The 24254-nt window shown below is 37.1% G+C and overlaps 1 protein-coding gene across 11 annotated transcripts in view; it reads right to left on the minus strand.

Annotated features, from left to right (window-relative positions):
* Positions 1–24254, minus strand: part of MTA1 (metastasis associated 1) — a 303171-nt gene that overhangs the window by 198356 nt on the left and 80561 nt on the right. For 5 of the 11 annotated variants that reach the window (XM_075192755.1, XM_075192764.1, XM_075192757.1 and 2 more), the window contains 4 exons: positions 22568–22719; positions 4611–4800; positions 2055–2144; positions 1815–1970 (listed from right to left, as the gene is read on the minus strand). In XM_075192755.1, coding sequence (XP_075048856.1) covers positions 1815–1970; positions 2055–2144; positions 4611–4800; positions 22568–22719 — 588 coding nt within the window. Of the gene's footprint in view, positions 1–1150; positions 1384–1814; positions 1971–2054; positions 2145–4610; positions 4801–22567; positions 22720–24254 lie in introns of those variants that run through there. The other 6 variants (XM_075192754.1, XM_075192760.1, XM_075192759.1 and 3 more) reach the window with 3 other exon arrangements.

Here is a 24254-nt window from a genome sequence, read left to right on the forward strand (position 1 = left end):
AGTTGAACATACTAAATTTGAAGTTACAAAGTGTTTCCACAAGAGAATTTTCTATTTAGCCAAGAAGCTCTCTGGCACTGTGATGCGCCTTAAGAGAGGAGTCCAACAAAGCACATTTTAGTAGCAAACAACTCTTCCCCTAGTATCAGAACATCAGGGGTCAAATATCCCGACCAGACCCACAATTCTGTTGCCATCTCTCCTTAGAGAGATGCTTAGGGATGGGTATCTCTCATGAACAGCAGGGCTTCTGGGCATCGGCCACTTTCCTTCCTACTCTGACTATGGGTTTACCAAAGAAATGTATTTGGACGGCTATTTCCTTTAAATAAAAACTAAGCTATAACTAAAATATAGGCAACATATTAAATACTTGTTTGTAACAAAAAAAACAAAACATATACAAGATTAGAATGACATCTTAATTCCAGATAACTGAAAAGATGTTTCCTGTATGAAATTATCTAAGTACACATGAATTTGGGTTTTGCAGAAAAAATAAGGTATATATGTGTAGAATTAATGGGCCCAGGCAGAAAGTCAATTAGCAGCAGAAAGGTTTTGTGGATGGGTCTAAAGTGTCATTTAAAGAATGAGGTCCTAACTAACTTTTTGTGAGCTATGTAAACACTAATTGCAGGCATGGTGGCACAATAAAAAAAAAAAAAAAAAAAGAACAAACGAACATTTAAATAAAACAAAATATTTGCACAAAACAGGTCATACAAACACTAAGCAAATAATTCTACAGGTACTTCATATATTTTATTTCTCAGTGTGGAATTAAAGCAGTGTTTTCCACAGTTGTAAGGGGAAGGGTCTCAGTGATGTTTCTATATACAGGATCATGAACCACATATAATTAATAATGTTCTACAATAGATTTGGGTAAGAAAGAAATCATAAAGTTCAGGATCTGGTTGGAAGGCTACCGGATCTGCTGTCTTGCGTAAAGCAAAGGTCAGAGAGAAATGGAAAAGATTGCAACGTAAAAACCTTGTGGATAGTTATTTCCAGACTGCAAATAGTTGCAGTTTATAAAAGAAAATTTTACAAGAAAAAAAGGCTGCTCAATGTGTGTGTGTGTAATATATATATATATATATATATATATATATATATATATATATATATATATAATTTTTAAAAAGAAAAAGTTCTGAGAGGGGAGAGAAAAGTTAACACCTCTCGAAAAACCGTCGGTTTTGGGTATTCCTCATCACAGCTTCAGTCCAAATTAAAAGGTGCTCCATTTTCTCTCCCCGTCTTGTTTAATCTGCTTCATTATTTTCTCCCTTCTACATGCAAGAAAAGGCAGCCTTCTTTTTCCATCCACTCGGTTAAGTCGAACGTCTTTGCTTGCTGATCTGTCCCTAAAATAGTCTGCAACACAGTTTGAAGTTATAAACCCAAAACATGCATTTTTGTACAAAAGTACCAAAAAAGAAAAATAAAAGAAGAGAAGAAAGTCAAAAGACAGAGTTATACAAACTGCGTGCACTGAATGTATAAGTCCAGATTGAGTTATTTCGTTTTTGTGGCACTATGCATCCAGTTAGAACAGAAAAATATAGCAGTAAACATTTATGACAGAATGTTACAATAGGTCAAAAGTCGCTCTAAAAATTACAAAATCTATTTCTAATGTACAGTTGAAACTGTAGATTTAACAGGAAATTTGGCTTGCTATTTTACATATAGCTTAACTGAAAAGTTTTCTGCAAATAATGTATTCTAATGCAGACAAAAAATGACTAACTCAATCCATAATGGAATCGATTTACAAAAAGTAACTAGTACAGAAAGACACATACCATCCATACCATTATGCTGTTCATAGCTGCGTTTGCCAAGGATTGTTGGAGATCCATTGTTGATGACAGGCGAAGACTTGACTGGGGTCAGGGCATTGCTGATGCTTGTGGAAATGCATTTTATAGGGTCTAGCTTAGGAGTGCAGGGATGAGTCTCTGAGAAATTAAAATATTGTGTTACTAGTTTATCATGTGCTTTGTACTAAATAGAAGAATAGTGGCAAAATGTTCTATATGTACCTATATATCGCAGAACTTGTTCTAAAGGTTTTCGGACAATCTGTTTTAAACTCAGTGGAGTTTTTGAAGCCTCAGGAAGCCTTGTTGTACCTGCAGACACAAAAAATAAAAATAAACATATGAATACTACAATGCTGTCTCATAGTGCTGGGGCTATGCGTTTACTATCGACCAGGGCCCTATGTGTAGAGTTTGGATAGTGGTACTAGAAAGTTTGTGAATCCTTTAGAATTTTCTGAATTTCTGCATAAGTGTGACCTTAAATGTGTTCATAAAAACAGTTAATTGTATTCAGATATGTGTCAGGAAAATGACTATATAATATGAGAAAACACTAAATAGGACAACACGTTTATAAAGAAAACTCTCAAAGCCCCTCGAAATGGAAAATGAATAAGGCAATATGCCAGGTAGTCCTTCCTGATTACAGTAGTCATTCCTAACTACTGAACAAGCTCAAGGGGCGAAACGCGCGTCAGCTAGACTACTCTTGTTATCAACAGTTACTATTAAAACATGCTTTAATGAGTACCCAATAAAGTCACTGCTGGATAGGATGCCAAAGCAATTTTCTTGCTTTTACATGGGTCTAGGAGGTAGCAATACATCCATTAGCTTTGTAGTCTAGCATGGGGATAATGTAGCATAGCATAGTATATGCTATCTACTGTATGTTCAACTGCTAGACAGTTCCAGCAGCCCCCCTGCTATAATACAGGATTGATGGAATTATATTTTGGTAAATTTAACCTGTAAGTCCAGTGACTAATCACATAACTTCCATTGACTACAACAATACCTTCAACGACCTTCTAAACACTTTGGGACTAAAAAGTTCCAAATGAACTTTCCATCTGTACAGAATGAAGTAATTTGATTATTTTCTATTTCTGCGTATATACATCTCATAGTTATATGTGTCTCCTGCTCCCCTTGAGCAAAGTGCTGGAAAATCAATAGGAGGATTATTACATGGATTTATGTAATTTGGCATTTATTAATTGTTATTGTTCATTTATGAGATGAAGAGTTTTTCTATTTTACTCCAACTCCGGGTTGTTTCTTTTACATGATTCTACCATCAGATCTACCACCTAATTTAATTGGTGAGAATATGTAATAATATCTTTATTAAACATGCATATTTATTATTTTTTTCTCAATGGCTTACACAAGGTTGCTCATTAGCTCAGTCTTCTTTTTTATTGTTTTATTTTCTAAATATGGAAGTGAGTGGCGAATCTCTTTTTTTTTTTTTTAAACAGCAGCAAACCCCAGCCACCAGTGGATATTTTGCTACGATTTTTTTAGAGACTGTCTTTCTTGAGTTACTTCTAAAAGTTGGCAAAATTTTTGTCTGGCCTATTTTAGGATTTCTATGAGGAACAAGCTACAACTTAGTATTTTTCTGCCTTTTTTATTTTATTCAACTGGAAACCAAATTCAAACATGTGGGTACCAAAATATTTTTTAATTTCAATGATTTTCTAGCAGAAAAACACTGCAAGGGTGCCAGTATTTTTAGACACTACTGTATAAATAAAAGGGTGGATTAGCTGGATGTATAGGTTCTTTTTCAGCCATCAAATTCTAGGTTTCTAAATATAAAATATGCGTAGTTTGTACATTAAAAAATGAATGACTGCACCATTAACCCGCAATGACCAGACCAATGTTCATAAAAATTTTTTTTGTTGGGTTCACCGCACATTTAAACAAACAAACAAAACAAAAACAAGAAAAAGACAAATACTTTCCTTTGTGACATTTTTTGTGCCATTGCAATGCAGGTAGGCCAAGAGGACCATGGATCTCTTACAAAACCCCCTCTCCACTTTATTTAATACATTATTGTTATAAATTAAGGGGGTATCTTGGTACGGTTCTAAATACATATGACTGTGCCTTTAACCTAGCCTTCAAGTACCTATCCAACCTGCCACCCCCAACTGTCTAGATTTGGGTCTCTGTCTACCCGACAGTCCATTATAGCCTCTATAACCTTGCTTGTTCCTACATACCATATACATTTCTTACCGGTTACGGTCAAGAATACTACTAAATTCCTCTCTGACCTCATCGAATCCAAGGTCCACACGAAATAAAAAATTTGCTTATGGTGCCATAATTTTTTACATTTTTTTTTTTCTACTTGCACAAGCTCTTTTGGTAATGCTGTAAGGCAATTGCACAGAGATAGTAAATCCCTAAATCAGTTTCCTAACTGAAAGATTTCTGCATGTCAATACAAAAAGCTTTACTTTTAGAAGTGTAGAAGACAAAAAAAAAAAAAAAAAAGAAAAAGTTTGGGATGACTCTTGATAAACTAATAACTAAAGTTGCTCCATGGTAGTATAAATGGATGTTATTTTAGTTATAGAGAATGGTAAAAATTATTTAAGTTAGCCTTGAAATTGACATTTAAAAGTAACATTTTCAGGACCGTGGTATCCAATTAAAAGCACAACAGCGAAAAAATAAATAAAATAAAATAGAAACAAAAAATGGAATTATTGTGTAAAAATAATTCCGGCTCATAAATGTCTAAATACCTACACTCTGCTTTAATAGCGGCACTGTTGATAGGCATGTATGGATGTCTTGCAGCATACTGTGGACGAAAAATATCATGGCATATCCTTCTAGCAATCCTCGTCAACTTTGTGGTATGTAGGTAAAACGCTTGACGTGTTTTCATAGCAAACTTTGGACTTCCGCTGGTTCTCATGGAAAGGCCATGTGGACTCTGTCATGTGGAAATAAAAATTGTTTTAGTGAGTGGACCCAATCAAAATGAGGAGAAAGACTGTTTTGAATGAAAGGCATATAACAGAACACTATGATCTCAAATGCAAGTTCAACATCAAAATGCAACTCAAGATTTTTAAACTGTACAGGGGTGTTAATGTACTCCAGATCGAGGTCCATCATTACAAAGACATAACCACAAGCAGAATGACATAATACATAGTTGCTGTAAGTACCTGTATAAACAAGTATTTACACCACTCCCCAAAAAAACATAACATTAAAAAGAAAAAGAAAAAAAAAAAACCCTGAGTATATAAAAACAAATCTAGATAAAAATTTGAAAAATAAGAGTTTTAATTTTTGTCATAAATGTACAGGAATTATGAGGTATAATACAGCATCTACTGGGAAATATAATATAAGTCAAGCTCTGTGAACTGTATAAAAACTGTGGATCTGTTCTTTAAGATGGTCAAAGAACACCTTGCTGACTTCATATTTTTATTTTACAGTAGTTGTATTATGCCAAATAAACTGATATATATACTAGAGTATAAATTGACCCGAATATAAGCCGAGGTACCTAATTTTACCACAAAAAACTGGGAAAACTTATTGACTGGAGTATAAGCCTAGGGTGGGAAATGCAACAGCTACTGGTAAATTTCAAAAATAAAAATAGATACCAATAAAATTACATTAATTGAGGCATCAGTAGGTTAAATGTTTTTGAATATTTATTTAAAAGAAAAACAGTAAACTAGTTCTGTAAGTGGAAAAGAGTCAACAAAACCAATATGGTATCAACAATAACTTTAAAAAGTACAATAACCTTATTAGCTCAATCAGCAACCAAGCTAAAACACAAGAGTTAAAATCCTTCAAAACTGGATTCCTCCTCATCATCTGTATGTCCAAACAGAGCTTCAGCTTTATCTGGTGTGAGGTTATCAGCATAGACATTGTCATCATCACAGAGTTCACAGTCATCACCATCACTGCTGTCATTCTCATACAAAACGCTGTCTTCACTGCCATCCATAGCATTACTAATGCCACATTTCTTGAAGGCGCGTTGCACCATGTCCTCTGGAATCTCTTCCCATGCATCACGAACCCACCAATTCTATGTCGGGCTTCCTCAGATTTCCAACTTTTGTCAGTTGGGCTTGACCAGACGACATCCATTCATGCCACATCTTTCGCACACGGTCTTTGAAAGGTTTGTTTAAACACACATCTAGGGGCTGCAATACAGGTGTAAGCCCACCTGGGATAACGGCCAAAGTAACTTGAGAAGACTTTGCCAATTTTTTTATGTCATCAGATGTGTGGGCTCTGAACATATCCCAAACTAGTAATGATGGTTTTTTTCTTTAAGGCTGTTCCTGGACGTCCGTTCCAGATTTCTTCCAGCCATTTTTTGTTCTGTCTTCATCCATCCAGCCTTTAATGTGTGCATGCACTGTAATTCGTGGTGGGAATTTGACCTTTTTAGGCAAGGTCTTTCTTTTAAAAATAATGACAGGCCGCAGCTTAGTTCCATTAGCCAAACATGACAGAATGACTGTGAAATGGTTTTTTTCATTTCCTGTGGTTCTGAGTAAAATAGTTTTTTCTCCCAAACTTGCCACAGTTCTGTTGCTAGGAAGATCAAAGGTCATAGGTGTTTCATCCATATTCCCAATATCTTCCAGGTCAAAGTTATGGTTCCTTCTTTTCTTTATGACGAATGAATGGAATGACATCACTTTCTCATCAAGGTCTTTTGGCAACTTCTGTGAAATCTTTGTTCTTTGCCGCAAACTTAAGGAAAACCTATTCATAAAGCGGGTACACCATCCTGCTGACGCAACAAAATTTTCAATGCCTGGTGCTTTTAATTTGTCATCTTTAGCCATTTGAAGGGCACGTAAGCGAATTCCAATACGTGTCACGCAGTAACCATTTTGACGACACTCTATAACCCATTTATGCAATTTATTCTCTAGAGCTTCATATGAAGTCGTTAAACCACGTCGAGCTTTTTTTGCCTTTGGAATCTTTTCCAAGTCAGCTTTCATTTTCCGCCACTCCCTCACTTGTTTTTCGTCAACACAAGATTCCCTACTTGCAATACTGTTATTGCTCTCTTCTGCTCTTGACACAACCTTAAGTTTGAAACCAGCTTCGTATGACCTGCGTTTTTGTTTTGGTCCAGGATTAGAAGTACTGGGATCCATTTCTAACAGGATAAAAAAAAAAACATCTAGTATTTTATGCACTTTATTTTGCTCATAGTCTTTTTTTTTTTACTTTACTTTTATACATTCAGGTGAGACCCCAGGCTTCCACTACAGTGGAAGCACATTCATTAGAAGCAGCGCCACCCAGCGGTTATGCTGCTCTAGATAACAGTGACCCCCCCCGTCAGGACGTGTGCATTGCAATTAGTGAGGGCATCTCGGCTTCTCATCAGCACCCCTCGCCGCTAATTGCTCTGGCGCACGGTCCAAATCCTTGAAGACACACATACTGTACTTCCGGTTGCTTTGTTTGTGAAAGACGGGTGATGAAGCAGGGTTGAATATCTGGGCGGCAGGGTGGCGTAGTGGTTAGCACTTCTGCCTTACAGCACTGGGGTCATGAGTTCAATTCTAAACCATGGCCTTATATAGGTGGAGTATGTATGTTCTCCCCGTGTTTGCGTGGGTTTCCTCCAGGTGCTCCGGTTTCCTCCCACACTCCAAAAAGCATACTGGTAGGTCAATTGGCTGCTAACAAATTAACCCCAGTCTGTCTGTGTATGTTAGGGAATTTAGACTGTAAGCCCCAATGGGACAGGGACTGAAGTGAGTGAGTTCTCTGTACAGCGCTGCGGAATTAGTGGCGCTATATAAATAAATGGTGATGATGATATGTCAGTTTACATAAATACCCCCCCAAACAGAATACAACAAATCTTTTCAAAGTCTGGTTTTATAGGTAATGTACAGAACAAAAAGCATCCAGCGCAGATATTGTCCAGAGATATGGATATGCAAAATCTAAATACCGTAAGTATTAAATTAAATATGCATAAAGTCATTATAGGACTAATGACATTTAATTGATAATCTATGCAAAATCCCAGCCGGCGTGGTTATACAAATACATTTATTAAAAAAGCCACAATCCGATAAAATATACTGACAAGGAGTGGAATATTCCCTCCTGCGCAAAATAAGAATGATATATACAATCTATAAAAACAAATGTATTGTTCCCAGACTAGACATAAATAGGATGATTGACTGGTGTAGCAATACCAACATGTAATTAATATATCACAAAGGATATATAGGAGATCCTGACTTCAATAAACAGTACTGAATCGAATGGTGGTATATATGGAGGCTCCAAACTGTATAGGACATAACAATAAGGAACAATGCAGAGCAGTGTTGGGAGTGTATAACTAACGATTTCTTGATAGCCGTGCTCAATCCGCGGTGTTCCTTAAAGACTGCAAGCAAACATTCAGATTGGGTGTGCAGCCAATAATAGCCGTCCAGACAAAAAGTCACTTGAAGGAAAGTTCCTAGCTCCGTTTGGTCCTACCACTCCAATAGCACTATTTAGTCCTAGCACTCCATGCAATTCAGTCATTATGTTTCATATTAGAATGCTGTTTCTTTCAGGCACTGAAAATCATTTTGAGATGTTTTTTTGAAAGGTAACAAATATCTAGTGCCATCAATTCACTGAACTAGTTCAAAAGCTTTAGTAGTTGCATTGTAGTTATTGCCTTTAATAAACAAATTGCTGATGTACTGTACTTAGTATCGTTTCGACACCTCAAGGAAAGAAGCCAAACCATTGCCATTGCTCTTCAGCTATTTGTCGCCACATATACAAATGATATAATGACATGGTATATGCATGGCAATTATATTTTCTGACTTCTTAGCCTTCTGCCCATCGTGATAAGCATTTAATAACAGTAGATCTGAGCTCTTCCTGCTCGTGGACCTGCACTAACAAGCCTTATAGGACCTGAGGCAGCTGCCTCTTCTGTCTTTCTCTTGTCCTGGTCGCGATTGTACTTCTTGTGAGCAGAACACTGTTGCCATTTGTATAGATCTGGACATATATGTGTCTTGTAGCACCTATTTCTTGAGAGTGGTTAGCACTTCTGCCTTACAGCACTGGGGTCATGAGGGTCATGAGTTCAATTCCCGACCATGGTCTTATCTGTGAGGAGTTTGTATGTTCTCTCCGTGTTTGCATGGGTTTCCTCCGGGTGCTCTGGTTTCCTCACTCACTCCAAAAACATACTGGTAGGTTAATTGGCTGCTAAAATATTGACCCTAGTCTGTGTGTGTGTGTGTGTGTGTGTGTTAGGGAATTTAGACTGTAAGCCCCAATGGAGCAGGGACTGATGTGAGTGTGTTCTCTGTACAGCGCTGTGGAATTAGTGACGCTATATAAAGAAATTATAATAATAATAATGCTGTAATATTTCACTGGACTGAATAACTATGTCTACAGGAAATTCATTCTATTTCCCCTACTGGCAACAAGATCCTATCTAACTGTGTTTATTTACAATCAGGTTGGCCTAATAAACTGGTAATGTGATACTGGACAAGTTCATCGCTGTATATTCAGGCAAGTTCAATCCTTACCCCTCTTAGCAGCAAAATAAACACAGATATGCAAGGTAGACCCAATAAATGCAGACCATAAAACAAAAGGCCATTAAAGTAGTATGTTCTCCCCATGTTTGCGTGGGTTTCCTCCGGTTTCCTCCCACACTCCAAAAACATACTGGTAGGTTAATTGGCTACTAACAAATTGACCTTAGTCTGTGTATGTTGGGTGTGTTAGGGAATTTAGACTGTAAGCCCCAATGGGACAGGGACTGAAGTGAGTGCGTTCTCTGTACAGCGCTGCGGAATTAGTGGCGCTATATAAATAAATGATGATGATGAATGTAAAGTTTGTGATAAAAGGCAGTAGGTCCCATTCTGAAGTTGGATGCGAAAATATGATCATTCAAGAGAAATTGATGAACCATGGAATAGCCAAGTTGGTAGAAGTACATGTGTCACCTATAGAGTACACTAACATTTGTTTTGAGCATTGTAGTGTTTTAGCCAGGGCAGGCAGGTTTTATCAAACTTTTTAGACAAGTTATACACAATAGTATATTTACAAAATGGAATGTGTTATTAGCAAACTTTGTTTATCACAGCTGTAGGAAAAGGGGAAGTAGGAGCTCTATCTGACTATATACTGGCAATTGGACAATTACCTGTATTACCAAAATTATTGTATGTGTTGTTAATGTCAGTAGCCCTGAATATTCCATTTTGTTTTGAATGTGTCGAGTTGTTTCTTTAATCTATCCAAAGTGTCTATCGATATTAATAAACATTTATAAAGTGCCACAATACTATGCAACGCCAGACAATAGAGAAAATACAGTGTCAAGAATAGCCACCTCTAGCCACTCTGTGTGAATATATGGTAAGATATTAAATCACGAACAATATATCACCTCTATTTTGTCAGTAAACTTCTCCTAACTACCGTTATCAGTCACAAGCCGCACTCTGCCCACTCATGACTTAGAAAGATTGAGTGCTGGAATTGTGTGTAACCCCATCCACTAAACCCTTCTCTCACCTATTGCAGAATACAGATTTGCCGAATCTCACACAACCACACCCACTTCGGCTTTGCCACCACCTATTGAAGAAGTGCAATAGGACCCAAATACACTGTCTCCCACTGGCACACAATGAACACTCCTTGTTACTCACAAGTTAAAAAAATTTTTGCTGGTGTGTACCTTGCTAACACTTAACCCCTCAAGGCTCTATTACACAAATGTACATGCAGGCACACACTAGAGACTTTGTATACAAATGTTTTCACAATTCACACCTCAGCATTTTAAGGGTTAGCATGGTCAAGCAATCTTATTCATAAAAAGGCTGTGAATTTGTTTAGAACAATAAGGACATCACTAATTAAATTTTAGATTTAATATACAAAAAAGTACAATGCTTACTGACTATATAAAACAACAATTAAGAAACAATTAACATGACATACATAAGCAAAACAGTTTAAAATAAAGGAATTCAATTCAGAGTATCACTTACAGACAAGTGGTATATTCTGTGCCAAGGAAAATTGGCTTGAAGATGGACATCTTATTAATGACGAATGATGATTCCCCAAATGACTGACAATTTCTTGTAACCGACCTCAGCTTTTAAAAGTCACCTTTACACCTTACCCCACACCTCCAGTGGAGTTGTGCTCTGTAACAATGTTTACAACCACCATTTGCATGTTTCCTGATTTACCTCCCAATTCTACTATGTGACCTAACTTTCCTGTGGTGTGTCACGCAGACCCAATTTTATTATTAACAGATCTAATATGAATTTACCAATTCACTGATACCAAACAGGTAGGTCCAGCGTATTGGTTGAGCCTATACTCCTTTCCTCAACTTCTTTGTGCAACAGAATGCTTTATTTGACATATGGGCTGCCCTTCATCATGCTATTGAGGAATATGTGGTTGATCACTACTTTAACTTGGATTTTAAGTTGCATTTTGGAAACTGAATTATATTTGGCTAAATAAGATACAGCAAGCCATCATCCTTGTGTACGACCACAAGTTGTGAACAGCTCCTTAGTCTCTCTGAGTGTCAAAAAACTCTCCTATATCAGGATGTAGCTCATCCCAGGGCCCTTTGAAGCTGCTCAGCTTTTCCCTAAAGTGATGCGGTTATCTTTTAATGTTGGCAGGGCCACCAGGTAAAAACACACCAGACTCTCTGACTTTATACTTTTATACCTTAGTAGCTCAATTTCTCAATGGATTCATTCTCTATACCATATTTACACTGCAGTTATGATTAGGCCTTATTCCCCGCAATTATGAGTTAATCCTTACAACTGTAATTCCTCTAGGTTCACTAGTGTACATAAAAAAACAAAAAAAACATTCTGCATTTTCATGGTTCTTATGGTAATCAATCAATTTCACAGTTGTAGATGAAATCTGTTGTCTTTAAGTCACAACGTTTGAGCACAGGTTAGGTTATTACAGAATTTTCTGTATAGGATTAGTAATATATTTAAATAAAGTGATTATATCCCCTCTTAATCACATTCTCTAGTCTTTTGTCATAACTGAAATCATCACCAGTGCTTTAGGAGCAAAATGATGCTTCTCTGTGATAACATCTTGGTGGCTCTATGCACCACAAATTGGCATGGTTTCCTTTTACAGAGTCTGTGATCTACAATTAAATCTAGATCCTCCAATAGTACCCCACCTTGGGTGTAAGCTGTCGGCAAGTTTTTAGTCCCCAAATTCATAACCTTACATATTTCGTGTAGACTTCGTTGCCAACTGTGGCACACTACAGTAAGACGAACTCTACAAAAACTCTCGTACAGCAGAACGTCACTGGCGTAAATCTTGTACCTCTAATGATTTCATCACATATACTGATATCTACCACTCCTATAGAAATGCTTTGGACACTGCTAAACAAACCTACTTCCAATCTCTCATCTATGCTCAGGCTTCAAATCCCAAACGCCTCTTTAAACACATTTAACTCTCTGAATCCTCCTGCCCCAAATTCTCCAACTACTATCAGTGCCCAGGATCTTGCTTCCTATTTCAAGGACAAAATTGATAAGATCTGACTTGAAATGATATCATCTCCCTTGGCAAGCAATCGGCTCAATTCCTTTGTAGCACCCTCTGACACTCTCTCTTCATTTGATCCCACAAATGAAGAGGAAGTTTCTACTCTCTTCTCATCTTCCTACTCTACCTCCTGTCCTCTTGATCCCATTCACTCACAAATTGGTATGTCCCTGTCTCCTATGCTCATTCCCCCTCTATCTAAAATCTGTAATCTCTCTTTCTACTGGTATTTTTTCATCCCTATTCAAGCATGCAGTGATTACTCCCATTTTAAAAAAAACAAAATTCTGACCCCAACTCTCTCGCAAATTACCGCCCCATCTCTCAGCTGCCATGCCCCTCCAGACTTCTCAAGAGAATTGCCTACACACACCTCACACACTTTCTTACAGCAAACAACCTTTTGGATCCTCTTCAGTCAGGCTTTCGCTCTCAACACTCCACAAAGACTGCGCTGACCAGGGCCGGATTAAGGGAATGGAGGCCCCTGGGCTAAGGGCGCCTCCATTCCCCCTTGAGGCCCCCAATGTGAGCCGCCCCCCCCAAAGCGCTTACCTGTCAGTTGAGTCCTCCGTCCCCGGCGCGCTGTAAGCTCCTTACTGATCTCCTCAGTAAACAGATTACTGAGCGCTGGGGACGGAGGACTGAACTGACTGTGCTCAACAGCATTGATCGGGCTGGGGGCGCCCCCGCCCCTGATCAATAATGCTGCTGAAAACTTTGAAGGACCCCCTGGATGCCCGAGGCCCCTGGGCTATAGCCCAGTTAGACCTCGGGTTAATCCGGCCCTGGCGCTGACCAAGGTTGTCATTGATTTGATCACAGAAAAAAGTAATAACCATTACTCTTTTCTAATTCTCCTGGATCTCTCTGCTGCATTCGACACCATTTACCATTCTCTCCTCATACAAACGCTACAATCCCTAGGTCTTGAAGGCACTGTCCTATGCTGGCTTTCATCCTACCTATCTAATCGCTCTTTCAGTGTTAATTTCTCTGGATCCACCTCTGCTCTGCTTCCTTTATCAGTAGGAGTACCACAAGGCTCAGTCCTAGGTCCTCTGCTATTCTCTATCTACACCACTTCTCTTGGAAAACTAATAAGGTCCTTTGGATTTTAGAATCATCTCTATGCAGATGATACACAAGTTTATCTATTCTCTCCTGATCTTTCACCATCTGTGTTGTCTCGCGTTAGTGACGGTCTTTCCACCATTTCATCTTGGATGTCTTCTCGCCAACTCAAACTTAATCTTTCAAAAACTGAATTAATAATATTCCCACCCAAAAACAAAAGCTTCCTGCCTGACATTTCTATTTCTGTTGATAACATGACCATAAATCCCACCCCGCAAGCTCGTTGCCTAGGTGTAATCCTTGATTCACAACTGTCGTTTATTCCCCACATCAACTCTATATCTAAATCATGTTACATACACCTAAAGAACATTTCCATAACACGCACATATCTCACACAAGACACCGCAAAAACATTAATTCATGCACTCATCTCCCGCATCGACTATTGCAATTCCCTCCTTACTGGTCTTCCCAAAGTCAGACTCAAATCCCTACAATCTATTTTGCACACAGCGGCTAGATTGATTTTCCTTGCAAACAGTTATTCCTCTGCTGAGCCACTCTGTTAGTCTCTATATTGGTTGCCTGTATTTCAACGAATTTAATATAAAATTCTTCTAACATACAAAGCTGTCAACAAAAATGCACCGACATACATTTCTTCACTTGTCTCAAAATATCTCCCAACTCGACACCTCCGTTCTGCACAAGATCTACGTCTCTCTTCCACTCTCATCACATCCTCCCATTCCTGGTTGCAGGACTTTTCCGGGCTGCACCCACTTTGTGGAATTCCCTCCCTCGCACAGTAAGACTATCCTCTAGTCTTCAAAGCTTCTCTGAAAACCCACCTCTTCAGACAAGCTTATGATATTCCTCAACCACCATTTTAATCACCCTAGATTACCCTATAACCACCCTCTACACAGCTAACGCAAAACAACCCTCTGACCAACATAGCCACACACACAGCCCAGTCAATACTTTTACCTTTGCATTCTAGCTGGTCCACTGTGCAATATGATGTAGCACATGCCCTTGTGTTTCAAACTCCCATTGTCCTATAGATTGTAAGCTTGCGAGCAGGCTTCTCTTACCTCGCTGTCTGTATGTACTACCTAGTATTGTCTTATTAATGTTTGTTCCCAATTGAAAAGCGCTACGGAATTTGCTGGCGCTATATAAATGATGATTATGAATCAACATTGAACCTCACAAGCCATAACTCCCAATCTATCCCACTGAAGGGGCAAACATTTATTAAATTACTGCACTAAATTGCGCGTCATCTACAAACAAAGAAAATACTTTAATCCCAACGTCTACATATTATTATAAACAAATATAACGATAGTCCCAAGACAGAACCCTGGGTACATCATTTGTAATGTTAGTACTGTTACAGTATGAACCAGAAGCAAACCATTTTTCTAGAAAATGTACATACTGTATTTTCAAGATCAATAGGGACTTAAGAGTTGGATACATTATATTTTCCTTACTGTGCATGCATGCAAAATCTACATCTTTATCAAGATTTTTATATACTGTAGTGTTGCGTCTCTTACTCATAGGTTGACGTAATGGGTGTAGTCAAGCATAATAAAAGTACAATCAAGCCGCTTCTGATTGCCTTTTTGTATATTTTGTATAAAATCAGGCAGCTTGAATGGCAGACTTCAATCTTCAGTTGCCACAATTTAGTGAAGTCTGCCTTTCAAGTTGCCCGATTTTCCAGTGAGTCGGCGATGCGGTCTATAATCCTGCCGGGGTAAGCAGTGTCGGGACATCCAGCATCGTAATAGTAAGTACCACCGAGATCAATACCAGCTTGTTCCTTTCTATAGGATACAATACATAACTCATTCTCATTGTAACTTTTAAGGGAACCAACATGAATCACTCTGACATTTTACTAATATTAACACATATAAACAGACCTGGAAAACACTCCTGTTGTTATCAACTTTGTTTAAATGTTGTACTTTTAGCCAATCTGATTGCCATTTATCAACTTTTGTTGCATTCACTGTAAATCCAAAGTAGAAGGTATTGATTTCAATAGAAATAGCTTATGGAGCAAGGTGCAGCACTAGAACGCCATTTATCCCCAATTTTTTTGTTTTCTTGTGTTAGAAAAAGCTAGCAAGACCAGGTTAACTCAATTTTGTGTTCAATTTGTTATAGGCTGCATTATCTAATATGGAGTTTATGATGTTCAATCATTATGATGGTGCAGGCTATAGTTATTGCAGTTCCTGAAGCTTAGAATTGAGTGCTGGCAGATATGTAACAGCATATCAGCAGACCTTTTAAACAAGTGTTCCAGGCTATAATAAATAGGACAGTAAGGCTCAGAGGGCCACCTGTTGGCCATTACTACTATAGTTTTTGGGGCCTATGGATGCACTTAAGAGTAAACAAAGGGACACAAAATACTAGATGTTTAATTTTAAAATTAGCCACCCCTAGGACCACTGCCAGGAGCAGTGATGAACCTTTCCCTTATGTGTTTGTAACAGACAAGGCTTTTGCTCTGCATGTAAATATAATACTTGATATGTTGCTTTGATATACAGCATTGAGTCTTGAATTATAGACAGACCAGAGCTACATCCCTTGTGGAATGTACTTTCGGCATCTTGACTTGGTTTGTCCTGACCACAACCTTGATGAATTTGGAAAGACTGGATACTACTTTCAAGGCAGCATGTGCTCTATATAGTCTTGTCCGGCAAAGAGAATCCAGGATTACATTCGAACAGATTTAAATAATAAAAATGAAACCAATGTGAGAAAAACTGTAGTTTTTATTAAAAACAATAAATAAAACAAAAACCATAATATGTTCTTTCACATATCTATATAAAATAAAGGACCATTTTCCGATTTACATACTGTGAACATGTTTCAATTTGTAATTTTTTTTTTTCTTTTAAAACAGTGGCTCAAGTAATCTATTTGTTCTTTTACCATATCGTAACATCTGCACTATGCAGTAAAAGATGCACACTCAAACCAAGAGTCGCCAGTGTAATACAATTTTCAGAATGTGAATCGTGGTATTATTAGAACATTTGTCTTTTACTACATAGTGCAACGGTTATTAGTTACAGCAAAAAGTATACAGTTGGCCAAAGGGATGTTTTTACAAAGGTATAACAAATGTAAGGTTAAATTATATATTTACATGTTCAACACTGAATTAAACAGACATTTTCCTGCTTATTATCAAAGGTAACTTTTCCTAACATAACAAAAGCAGCATTGCTTTTGAAGCCAGATAGTACACAGAAACTATCCCTGACAATGTATTCTATCAGGTAAACCATATTTTGGAAAGATGTAGGGTTTGGTTAGAATGAAACTGTTTTTATCTCTATGAAGATTTCAAGATGGAACGTAAGCATATTAAATTTGACTACAATAACTGGGAGAGTTAGGGTTTTACTTGCTCAAGCAGTGTTGGAATCTACATGGGGCGAACTATCAATGGTGCTTTGACTTTCAAACTAAGGGCATTTGTGAAACGACTATAGCCTATAACTGGAGTATGGTTCAGCTGCAGGTGGGCCACTTAATAAAGGTGGCTCATTTTGTGCACCCGTGCTGTGCAGATAAGTTTCTGGCGGATAAAGCAAACTAATATGTTAATTATTGAATTTTCATTTTCTATGAACTTAATTAAACTGTTAGATGCTACATTCCTTACACTGCCTATCAAGTATTTTCAAAAGAAGGATTTCTAATCATCATTTGATGGTGAGAAGTCAACTCTTTTCAATGCTATATGATTTTGCAATGCTCTTTCAAACCCTCAATAACTTGGACAAGTATGGTGGAGTGTGCATCAGTGTCATTTGGTTTCTTCTCATTTCTGTCCTTAAAGACTGGAAATTCGATGAGCTTGTTTTTGTTCCAATGTTGAAGTTGGTGGACCCCCACTGGCGCTGCCAAAGACATTTGGTGATTCCTCTGAGTCAATGATAGCACAGTTGACAGATTGCTGGGATCTTCCTCAATGTTGTCAGACGTGCTATTTTGTTTAAAAAGATATATTTTTTTAATAATAATTTTACATGTAATATCTAACCACATATTTTTAGTACATACCCCTAATCTTCATTCTGGGTTTAAGGAACACAAGCTGCTGAAACAGCAGATGTGCCCTTATGTTTGTGTGCTGTAGAGCCAGTAGGTGCAGAAGAGGTAGCATGCAGATCCTTCCGAAACCGATCCTTAAGTGTCTTCCAGCTCACATGCAGGTTTTTTTCTGTTTAAAAAACACACATTTTTTTTTTAAAGGTCTCTCTTTACTTCTGAACGGAAAAGTTATTTAAAGTTCAAAATGGCTGGGAAACACACATGCAACTTGTCAGGGATACATGCACCATGTGCTGGTAATTAATAGAAAAGTATGAATATGCATGATAAGCTATTAAAAAAGCAAATTGGCTGAGACACATGCAGGTGAAAGGACATCGCCAAAAGCCCACCATAATTTGGCAAATAATAATATTTTTTTTTTGTTAAATTACCGTTTGTACTTTGTTCCAACTGAGAAATGGCCTCCCAATTTGGAACCACCTCTTGGCCGTTAGCATCCCAGTTGTCATAGCTTTTACTCCGGTGGTAATGGAGAACATGGGAGTCGCTGTAAATGTTTGGGTGTACTTGCATGGCGTTGATCAGTTTCTCAACGTCCATACTGCCAGTCACACCCTTCTCCGTGTGTGAGCTTCCGGTCTGAAAACAGGAAGTTTACAACATTTTCAAGCCAACCCAAAGGCATAAGTTAAACGCTTGTTAGCCTCAAGTGGGTATGCACACATGTGTATCCATTGAAATTAAGCACTTTTTCAAATGCAGTGAACTCTCTGAAATGGAAAAAGCACCCCCACCCCCCCTCCAAAAAAAAAAAAATGCACACAAAAGATATAAATAGTATAAATATGATAGATGTGAAAGTAACACCCATTCTTTTTAAATAATTTTAACAGATATAAAAACTCTGGAAAAAAAAAGTCTAATGTTACCACCAAGGGGTATGAAGCCCGAACACTCTGAAAGGTTACAAGCAGCATAAAAAAAAATACCACCAATTCAAGTTTAACTCACATTAAAACGTAAATTAGTATGGGTCAATTGGATAAAATGTTTTTTTTTTTTTTTTGTTTTTTTTATTGTTACCTGTTTATTTGATTTTAACTAGTGTCAAATGCTAGTAGACTACACAATTTTAACAACAGAGGGCATTAAGCCTGATAGAGCTTTTCTGCAACCCTCTCCTCAGTCACAGAGATACAAGATGCAGTAACACTCGCCAGGGATGTGTGAAAACATTTTTGAGTGGGAGACATAAAAAGGTAAAACTGATGCAACATATTGACATTTCGGAGAGCAAAACATTATTTCCAATCCCTCTGAAAAGTCACTTATTATGATAATATTTCCTAGCTTTCATTTGCCTTTAAAGTCACATTGGTTTAAAAGTATTGTGTTCCCAATAGGAATATATTAGTAAGTGCATTAATGAAGAAGATGCTTTAATAGACTCTTATTCAGTCTTTTCTTAATACTTTATGAAATTCATCAGTACAAACATGAAGATAAAGATCATTTCCCCATGATGAGGTTGAGTTTTTTGTATCAAAAAGCACATTCTTTTCACATAGTTTAAATACATTAAGTTAACTATTTCTCAGGTAATGTGAAGACTTGAAAAAGCTTTTCTAGTTGGGACCTCTACTAACTGATCCATGAAATCCGGGTGCAGATTGTTTCTTTTTCTCTATTGCTGTGCTTGCAATTACAATCAATTGATAATTTAAAATCACCTACAATTACTACATTACCTACGTTGTTCAGCTTTCTGAGATAGAGGTGTCTATCCCTAAATTATATAACAATGCTTGTAACAGGTCAACAGTTATGTTGTCAGGTCTTAGACCTGTGTGAAACTCCATCCATAATGCTTCAACACCATTGCATGTTCCGTCAGAACAAAAAAATACTTCATACTTGCTTTCAGATCACTTCCAATATACATACACACTGTCCACACTTTCTATTCACTCTAGCACTCCTAAAAAGTTTAACAATAAATATATTTTAATATAAATATTTCCAATAATGTTTTGCAACACCTATCAAATCATAATATGCAAACTGTCCACAACCTGAGCTCACACATTTTGCTTGTCAGACTTCTAGCATTTGTGAATATACAATTAAGCTTGCTTCTATCCTGTGGAATTTGTTTTGGTTTTCTTTTCTTCCATTCATTTTTTTTTCCCATGTTCAACTAAAATAGATATCTTCCTGTCAGCTGCAACCCTCCCATTCCCTGTCTGATCCAATCACTCCATCATTGCATTGTTCTCCATACTCACAGCTCGTTTAAATGTTCCTTCAGCAATGTCAAAAATATAATTTACTTGTAATCTATCCTTAGCTTGGTTATTGTACCCCAATAAAGAGTCATCCCAGTGCACTTAGACTGCCAAATCATATTTTTTTTATTAACAGCAAGATTTTAGCCATATATGTAGAACCGTAAGCTTCAGCTATCTTGTCTGTGTTACAACTGGCATTAGTTTATTCAACAAAATGCAGCCTTGTGAGCCCTTCCTTCAGCTTACAGCCAAGTTCACTAAATTGACTAGACTCCTCCTACTTGTATTTATTCCATCATTGGTGCCAATATAGACCAAGTCATAAATTTTGATATTGTCGCCCTCACACAAATTCAGACAGAACACAGATTGATAAAATAATTTGTAGCATCAGTAGAGCTGTAACAATAAGTAACGTAAGTTTGTTACCAGAAAAGAGCTACGAGGAATGTAGATATATAGGTAAATGCTCCAGTAGTTTATCAAAATGTAAAACTGCAGTCAGGCTCTTTTAGACACCGTTAGCCTGGCTAATAACACAGAATAACTTTTAAACATTAGATAGAGAACTGTTTTTTTGGTATACCTAATCATTATAGTGCCACCAGAATAGACCTATTGTTAGGCATTGTAATGTTTTTCGGGGGGTTTTGTTCTGAAAATCCAATCCTTAAATTCAGCCTTCGTAGCAAATAAAGTCTACTATATTACTATATTCAAAAATTGCTTTGTGCAACACAACCCCTGCATCTCTAAACTTATTGATTCCCCTTTGCCTGCAAACAAAATATACTGTAACATACGTGCTTCAGGTAAGCACATCAAAAACACAAATGAAACCCTCTATTAATCTGTGCCCTTTACCGGAGACTTTAGATAGTGGAGGCAGAGATCCTTCGGAAGTGATGAACTCTCCTACTTGCATAAAATAAAACTGGGAATGCACACATTCAGAAAGGGGCAATTTTGTGTCCCTTTACATGCCGATGTCATACCTCCCAACTATCCCAAATTTTGGCGGGACAACCAGATTTGTGAGTCTCAAAATGGGTGGGGCTACACAAAAATGAGTGAATTTTTGTGGGAGGAGTTTGGGCAGAACAGAAGCGTGGCTTATTTTTCAAAGCATTGCTTTGAAAAAGTCTGCTCCAGACAGACGAAACGCGTCAGAAGTTGCCAATACCTTCCTGACTTGAAAGTTCCGAGAGACCCACTTACGCTATACAGCGCTATTGGAATGCTAGGACTACACGGAGCTAGGAACTTTTCTTCACAACACTTTGTGTCTGGACGGCTACTATAGGGTGCGCACCCATCTGAAAAGTTTGTTTGCCGTCTTCATGGAACACCGCGGACTGAGCACAGCTATCAAGAAATCGTGAGTTACATACTCCAATACTGCTCTGCATTGTTCCTTTATTGTTATCTCCTCTTCAATCGGAGCCTCCGGATAAACTACCATTTCCTCAAGTACTGTTTACTAAGGTCTGGATCTCCTATATAGCCTTGGGGATATAGTATATGTTGGTATTGCTACACCAGTCAATTATCTCACTCATGTCAAGTCTGGAAATATCGCATTTGATTTTATAGATATACATCTTTTTATTTTGTGCAGGAAGGAGTATTCCACTCCTTGTCAGTATATTTCATTTGATTGTGGCTTTTTATAATAAATGTATTTGTATTATTACGTCGGCTGGAATTTTGTACTATGTCTATAGATTAATATTTCTGTGTAAATAGTCTCATGGTGACTGTATGCATATTTACTTATATTCTACCTATTTAAATTTTGCATATCTATATCTCTGGTTAATATCTGCGCTGGATGCTCTTTTTCTGTATATCTACTTTTTGTGGGCTTGACCGATCCCATATCCAGCTGCACTATTTTCCAGTTACGGTATATATTTCTATACATATAGCAGAGCGCCTGATTCCATTTGTTTTGTTATAATAAAAAAAATGAAACACTTTTACCTACACAAATGGAAGCAAAATTTGCACATTGCACTCACTTACAGTCAGTCAAAGTTTACCCAAGTCCACCCCCCCCTTACATAATGCACATTTGTAAACCCATGTACAAAATATGCACACACAAAACTTAGTTAAAAAAAATTCACTATTAAAACAAACACCTTTTAATTCCAAAGTGAAAAACACAATGATCAGGCACATTGGATGTACACATGATCTTTGAATTTGTTACACCAGTGATGGCATGGATCCGTCAAAAATGTGCAACATTCACATTTAGCGGTGCTATGCCTATGCCTATGCAAGTCTTGCTCTTCATAGACAACCTTAATATCAAGGATTTTAACACCAATCAAATTTTCCATGAAAAATTCAGTGGATATTTAAATCATCATCAACCTTATACTCCATGCACTCTGTACATTAATAAAGCTGGCAACCTTTTTGTATGAAGCCAATATAGAAATTGTTTGCACATTGTCAGTGCAAATATTGTGGTTGTGATGGACATTCATTCAATTATATATTTTGTAAGCAACTGTAAAATACAGGAACAAACTGTTTTGTTTATCAACTCTAGTTTTATTGAAAACATACCATATTATTACGGTTCGGACCTGGCCTCTCTCCATCCAGTCTGGTTGGCATCTTCAAACCACCATACTTTTTCCAGTATGCCCAGCATGACGCACACAATCGGCACTGCATATTTGGAGGTCCCCAGGAATACCACTGGTAAGACTGTGTTGCTGTGTAAACAATAACTCATGTTAAGAGTCAGAAGTCTCCAATGGTATTAGAAATCATTTTAAAGTAATGCAACCTTTTAAAGTCAACTGAATACTAAAAAAAAAATAATAAAAAAAAAAAAGTTTAAATAGCACTGCCGTAAATTTTTGGCGAATGAAAAAGCCAATAATATAGACACAGTAGAAAAACAAGAGAGAGGTCATGATTTACTAGAACAAAGTATAGATAGTTATAGCTAGAGACCAGGAATAAAATTGGCATCAATTAAAAAATAACAAAAAAAAAACCAAAACAAAACAAAACCCAAAAGCTAAAATGAAAACAAAAAACGAACAGTGAATTATCACGTGAGAAGCAATACATGGAAACACTAAATACATTAATGTTTAAAGATGGGGAATATTTTTAGTTGACAAAAAAAACTTTCAATATCCAATTTCGAAATGCTATTCTACTTTCAATGTGCAGAAAAAAACATAAGCTTAAAATTGTCCTGCTATCATGCTCCCTGTTCTCTGTATTTTGAGGAATCTTTCTTAAACGCTGAAGGTCTATGGTGCAGAAGGTAAAAGTTGTTTATATAGAACAGCACTACAGCCATTGGTGGCAGGAAGTTGGTCCCTGCGCTTGCATTTCCATAATCTGTTGTGTTCACATTTTTGCCTTTGCATAAAACGGCGTTGCATGTGACTAAAAGATAATTACACACAGCATTATATTAAAGGAGGACCAAAAAAAAACCAACTATGTATGGTTTTTTCTCATGAAATAACACCTATATTACATTATATGTATAATTCTAGGCTAGATGGTCTGCAAAAAACAGAATTAACTATACATTAAAGTTCATGCTGTACACTAAATCATTCATTTGTTAGAAGAATGATCTAAAATTACAGAACAAAAATGTTTGAGATGACACCTTTAAAACTGCCTAAAAGGAAAAACAACTATGCTGTAGGACTCTGTACATATTAAAACAAGAACACGCTTCTCAAAATAAAGAAATTAACTGTGTTTAAAAAAATAAAATAAAAAAATATCTATATGACAAAAAGTTTACCGGCTCAAGATTAGGTGTGTATAAATAAATTATGTCCATATGCCTCCAAGAGAGTCTTGCACAAGTGTTTGTAGAGTGAATGGGTTACGGAAAAGAAATGCAGTTTCTGGAGCATCATAACTGTCCAGTTTTGGCACACTACACCTCTTCTAATAAGTGTTTGTCTATTTGAGCTACACCCATTGATAACCGATGCATAAAAATAAAAACAAGCATATAGCCATGCAATCTCCATAATCAAACTTTAGCAGCAGAATGGGTCATACTAAAGAGCTCAATGACATTAAACGTGGCATTATTATATGGTGTCACCTTTGCAATTAATTAATTCATTTGCTGTGTAAACTATTGTTGTGTGAACTCACCAATCATTGGTGAATGTGGGCAATCTGAGAGCAAAGTATTAGACTTTGAAAATAGAAGCAACTAATCCTCCAGCCCTTTTAGAACTTTATAAGATATCTAATTTAA

Source organism: Mixophyes fleayi, chromosome 12 (assembly GCF_038048845.1).
Source record: "Mixophyes fleayi isolate aMixFle1 chromosome 12, aMixFle1.hap1, whole genome shotgun sequence".
NCBI lineage: Eukaryota > Metazoa > Chordata > Amphibia > Anura > Limnodynastidae > Mixophyes > Mixophyes fleayi.